At 47.6% G+C, this 6281-nt stretch overlaps 1 protein-coding gene across 1 annotated transcript; it reads right to left on the reverse strand.

Moving 5' to 3' along the window:
• Positions 1 to 1603: 1603 nt before the first annotated feature.
• On the reverse strand, positions 1604 to 5271 carry SRSF6 (serine and arginine rich splicing factor 6). The gene is made up of 6 exons (XM_084775330.1): positions 5004 to 5271; positions 4606 to 4754; positions 3196 to 3320; positions 2883 to 3091; positions 2645 to 2728; positions 1604 to 2546 (listed from the first exon to the last, which is right to left on the reverse strand). Exons 1-6 carry the CDS (start codon positions 5108 to 5110, stop codon positions 2201 to 2203), a joined length of 1020 nt encoding a protein of 339 aa, XP_084631456.1. The 5' UTR covers positions 5111 to 5271; the 3' UTR covers positions 1604 to 2200.
• Between the last annotated feature and the right edge of the window lie 1010 nt (positions 5272 to 6281).

The following is a 6281-nucleotide window of genomic DNA, read 5'->3' on the forward strand; positions in this document are numbered from 1 at the left end:
TTGGTGCTGTTTAAAACTCTACCCAGGGCATCAACCAATGTATGCAGGATGGGATTCTTAGATTCTGCGCATTAGTTGGCAAGGAACTGAATTCAACTGTCAGCAAGAACTAAACTTTTAGGTCAGTCAGTTTGGCTAAGGCCAATGCTTTAAATGCAGAGGTCTATTTGGTGTCTTTAATAACTAGGGTCTACAGGTATGAAATAGGCCTAGATTTTTAATAAAATGGCCTTTGCCCTCATTAGAAAAATTATAAGGGTGTTAGCATTTACCTATTCATTATATACTTATCAGGGCAGCTAAAAATAGTCAAATGTCTGTCATGTACTACTACATTAGCAGAAGGCAAGCCCAGTTGAAGATGCATGCAGTCAGAAAGTAAAATTTCACTGTTAGCTTTTCCCCTTTAAAAGGCTGTGGGCTAAGCAAGCCTTTATATAGTTTTCCCTGAAAACAAAGACAACTTTGGTCAAATCCAATTCAAAAAGAGCCATCACTTCTGTTTCTGAACAGGCAAAATAGTAAACTACAACCAGATACAATTTTCTCTAGGTTCTGAAACTTACACTGGAAAAATAACCCTATTTCTTATTAACATCTAAACAAAGCATCAAAGAAAAGGTGACTAAAGCAGCAGCTTCATTTGACACTATATTCCTAAAGTTAATCTTTAAGATTTTCTAGTAAGATAAATTCTTGAAAACATTCCCCTTTCCCTGTTCCCAAGTTCTCTCAGTACTGACACCCACCTAGTCCCCTGAATCTGCAGCTTACCACACAGCCTTGTTTTATTGCATGTCCTCTGATTATTTACTCCTACAAACCAACCCTACAACCTATAACCCACTATAATCCAACCTTTGCTAGGTCATGTAGTGACAGCTGAGGAAGGCATTAAATGTGAGCCAATTCATCTACACCGTGACTAATGTTGAGTATTTAGGATGAAATGACTTTAAAACTGTCTGACCAATAACAGGGATGTAAGGTGATTTACTGATTGCAGTCTCAACTAATTGGCCTCTTAAGATGTACGGAAACTGCAAATCCAGTTATTCCTACAAGTTTGCACTATTTATTTTTACTTGGGTTCCACAGTATCCATAATGCCTTACTTATAAAGTACAAAGCATTTAGTTTATCCATGTCACTGCTTTCCAAACCACCACAAATGCCCCATGAAGACAAAGAGGACTGATTATTGGGAAGAATTTTAACCAGCCAATACTTTACCAAGTAAGTCTGCTAAGTACCTGTTAAATATAATCATCCTTTAGTAGAAAACGCAGCACATATTCTTTTTCTATTTTGATAACTGAATTTCTAGTCAAAGAAAGGCTACTTCTGCTTTTCAAAACATTGAAGACCACCCAACCATACACTACACTAATCATGCTGACCACTTCAGAACACAGGGTAACAAGGTCTCAAGTACGAGGACCTACTTCTTGGATTCAAATTGTAATCCTTTAGTTGTTTATTTAAAAACCTATTAGACAAAAATCTTATGGCATTAACTACCGAGTCCCTTTTACTTTTAAATCAACCTATTAAAGGGATAGATAAAAGACTTTGGTAGATTCGATTAACAGCACAAATAAGGTTATCCAAACTGAATAATTTATTGCTGGTCTGTGGCTTGCCTCGTTTTACACTTAAGTAGAATTATACCGTCTCCACAAATGGCAGGTATCAACACTTACAGGGCCTTAGTGACCTATTCAATAAGGCAATCATCTTGGTAGCAAACTTTTATTTAAATCTTACATAACTCAAGCTTTATAAAAAGCTAACATAATTGAAAATTTGGGTTTTCCCTCTAAAGCCTGCGGTATCCAAAGCTTGAAACAGTTAATTTAAAAATAAGCAAACAAAACAACAAAACCCGGCAGCAGATCCTGCTGAAATACTTTAAAAAAAAAAATCTAAATGAGCTTAATCTTTACAAAAGTTATTTTAGCTCAAAGGCTATAAAATCAAAATTATCTTAATTCTACAAAGAAGGGAGAGGGCTTCATACTGCCATTTTAGAACCTCATCTTTTCTCTTTTTCATTAAATTTGGCCACAAATCAAATTCCTGTGTTCCCCTTTCAGGAAATCCTCTTGAGGAAGAGGCCAAGTACAAACTTGGAAGAGTAACTGCCTAAGCAAGTAGGAAAGTGTTCCGTTATAGTGTGCAAAGAACGTAGAGTTCAGGGTTAATCTCTGGAACTTGATCTGGACCTTGAGCGAGATCTAGAGCGGGACCGTGAGGCTCTTTTTGGTGGAGGGGACACAGAACGGGCCTTTGCGGGTGGAGCAGGCAGAGGCGAATGGGATCGAGACTGGCTCCGGGATCTGGACTTTGACTTTATATCTCCTTTTCCATTTTCTTTGGGGGAGCGAGAGCGTGACCTACTTCGGGACTTCCCATATGCATCCTTGGATCTGCTTCTTGAGTGTGAATGGGAGCCCCGATCAGACTTGGGCTTGGATTTGCTCTTTGATCTCGATTTCCTGCCTTTCGAGCGGGATCGGGATCGACCTTTGCTCCGTGATCTAGATCTGTACAAAAAAATGCCAGACTTCTTTCAGTACCTTGTCAGAAAGCACATGTAGTCCAAGAGGTAAAGCTAAGAGGTACCCAATACCATGGTATTTACCGGGAGCGACTTTTTGAGATACTTCGAGATCTACTGCGGCTGCTCCTGCGACTCCTACTCCGTGTTCTTCTTCTAGACCGTGATCTACACACAAGAGACAGCGACTTTAATCTCTTCAGGAATGTGTCTGAATTACTCCGCTATGGCTGGAATATCTGCTTTCTACAGCCAAGAGACACTGTTTAAGTACAACCAGGCAACAACTGCAAACTACAAGCTGTTCAGTCCCTCACGTTACCTGGATCTGCTTCCAGAGTAAGAGCGCCTATGGCTTGTTCGTGGCTTATCTTCAATAAGCCTGATATTTCTGCCATTTATTTCTGTGCCATCCAGTTTATCCAAAGCACGCTTCATGTCAGAGTAGGATCTAAATTCAATGACACCCTCATTTGTGCGTTCTTTGTGAGCATCTGCGTAAGTCACCTCTCCTGCTTGCCGCATGAAATCCTATAACAGTAAGACTGATAAGCCCCAGAAATCTAAAGCAAGACTATGTAGCACTAACTCTTAAGGAAAATAACTGCCCTGCCATTTAAATCCCAGGTACATACCTTTAAGTCTTGCCAACTGCAACGACTAGACAGATTTTCTACAATAAGCCTGTATTCTGTACGAACAGGGGGTCCGTATTTGTCTCTGCCAGAAGTTCTCCGACTGCTGTATCCACCTCCACCACCTTTATCACACGGAGGGAGCAATTAGATGCATTGCAATGTCAGGGATGCAAGTTTTTGAAAGTTAGTACAAACATAGCAACGTTTATTACTGGAGTAGGACTTTGCTATTACACTGCTAAACCCTTGATACATTTGTGATTTGCCACAAATTAAATTAAATTAAGGGCAAGTCAAATAGACTAAATCCAACTAACCCTCTCCTACAATCTGTTAGAGAGTGACTGCTCCTTTATTCAATTTACCTCGCTAAGTTTTATTTTACAGAACATTGTAAAATATAAAACTTAACTGATTACATGCATTTCTACATTTTACAAAAATGTTTACTAGTTACACTAAGTACTTACATCACAGTGTGAGGTTTTTGGTGGTGGTTTGGCCACAAAACACGCAAGGTAACAGTCACCTAGTTCAGATTAACCAGTTTTGTCTAACCCTTGGAATCCTCACCATCACCCTGCGTCTAATGGCAAAAGGCTGCTGTCGTCATGGCTTCCGGTAAGGTCAGCCAAAGGGTCATAGGGCAAGGGTCACACAATGTATGGAAAAGCCAAGGCCAATCAGGAAAGGCAGTCATCTTAGCCTCAGTGGACACAGCCTCAGCCCCATTGGTCACTTTCAAATTGAAACATCAAGGACTTGTTAAAAAGTTTGAATTCAACATGCAACAATTTCAACATTAAACATTTCACATAGCCAAAATCCCCCCACCCCCACCCAGTAACATGCCCCAACCAGCTCAAATACAGCATAAAGCTTATTTAGATTTAGTTTGTGGTACTATACCACATTACTTAATTTAAATGACATTTTCTTTGGCCCCGTCCAAGTCTCCCATCTCCTTAAGACTTATGCTGCAAGCTCCTCCCTTTCCCCCGCCCCCTGCCCCACCTCCACCCCAGCCTTCCTTCAAACTTCCTCAATGCTAGCTAAAGCACTGACAGATAAGCAAGGGCATATACTACAAGTACAGCCAACCCTCGCTTTCAACATTAGCAGAACCCCTGTCAGTGCCAACGAGGGCCAACTGAAGCCACCCCCCCCCCCCTTCCAAACTTAAAATCAACCGACCACCCGACCCCATTCCCCGCGCTCCGGTGTCCCACGGCTACCCGGGCAAGCGTGGAGGCAGAGGAGGCCAGGAATACCCAGGGCCGACGACCCCCGGTCTCCGCGCCTGCCCGGGTTGGGGGGGAGGTCCCACCCTGCCCACCCCGGCGACTGCACCCGCCCCCTCCCTCCCCCAGGTACCCAGGACGCGGAGCGCGCGGGGCTAAGACTCACTGCGGCTTCCGTAGCTGTAACCATCGCGGTCGCGCCGCGGGCCCCGGGCGTGCTCTACGATCACGCGCTCGCCGCACAGCTCCTTGCTGTTCAGCTCGTAAACGGCGTCGTCCGCGTCACGGGAGTCCTCGAACTCCACGAAACCATACCTGCGGGAGGGGCGGAGCGCGAGCCGCGCGCCGGGCGGGCGGGCGGACGTGTCGTTAGCCCGCGCCGCGCGCTCCCGCGACCTCTCCCACCGCCCCCCCCAACACACTCCCCGCGCGCGCTCGAGGCGCCGCCGCCGCCATTTTGGAGGCCCTGCCACGCGGCGCCGCGGCCTTGGCCGACTCGGTCCTTAGCGGGGCGGCGGGGGACTCCGTTCACCGCGGGGCGCGGTCGCCCAGACCCGGACTCACCCATTTTTGAGGTCGATTTCGAGGAGGCGGCCGTAGCCGCTGAAAAAGCGCTGGATGTCCTTCTCGCGGACGTTGTAGCTCAGGCGCCCTATGTAGACGCGCGGCATGGCCGTGGCGGGTGGTCTCCCGGAGGCTGGCGGAGGTGCGGCGGGCTACCGGGGGGGCAGGGCTGCGGTGCGGGTGCGGGGACGGCGAAGGCCCGAACACGCGCCTCCCACCGCAGCTGCGGCCGAGTCAGCCACACAATGGTGCGCGCGCGCGCGCTGGCCTGCGCTATAAGCGTCCGGGGGGCGGGGCGCGGCGCGTGACGTCGGCGCGCAAGCACGTCGCCCTCTCCCGCGCCGCGGTCGGCTCCGGAGGGGCTGGCGCACCTGGAGCGCGTGCGGGGCTTTAGTGCGAGCCGGGTTCGCTTCCGTCACGTTCCCGGGCGCTCGGCGGCGCCCATCTCCGTAAACAGCCGGAGACCAAGGCCCCTTTTTGACTTAGTGCCTTTTGGTAAACTGTTCTCGCGCCAAGGCACCGGGAGAACGAATTCTGTTTCTTATTGGTTTTCAGGGCTGTCAGGCTGGGCCATCTTAGTCTCTGATTGGTCAACTAAAAAAAAAAAAAGAGGTTGCACCTAGCCTTCAGCGGTTGGCTCGCACTGGTTTCGACAGGAGCGTGCTTTTCCGAGTTGGTCAGCTTCTTAGTTTTTCCAGCGGCGCGGGATCTGGAGGGCGTAGTGATCCGCGCGGGGAGGTGACAGCTCCGAATCCCACGCTCACCACGCCTGCCCACAGAGAGCGTGGCAGGGCCCCCACGCATCAACAGGCGGGTGGTGCTTGGAGGATAGTTAAAGCAGGTGAAGGTGCTTGTTGCCAAGTCTGAGGACCTGAGTTTGGTTCTAGAGACCCACGCGGTAGAAGGAAACAAAACCAAAAACAATTCTTGCAAGCTGTCCTCTGACCTCCACATGTGTGTCATGTCCTCAATAAGTAAATAAACGCGATAACTTTTTTTTTTTCCTTTTTGGTTTTTTTTGAGACAGGGTTTCCCTGTGTAGCCTTGGCTGTCCTAGACTCGCTTTGTAGACCAGGCTGGCCTCGAACTCACAGAGGTCAGCCTGCCTCTGCCTCCCGAGTGCTGGGATTAAAGGCGTGCACCACCATGCCTGGCTTTTTTGTTTGTTTGTTTGTTTGGTTGGTTGATTTGGTTTTTCGAGACAGGGTTTCTCTATGTTACCTTGGCTGTCCTGGACTCGCTTTGTAGACGAAGCTGTCCTTGAACTCACAGCAATCC

This window comes from Acomys minous, assembly GCF_964271855.1.
Source record: "Acomys minous genome assembly, chromosome: 3".
Taxonomy (NCBI): Eukaryota; Metazoa; Chordata; class Mammalia; order Rodentia; family Muridae; genus Acomys; species Acomys minous.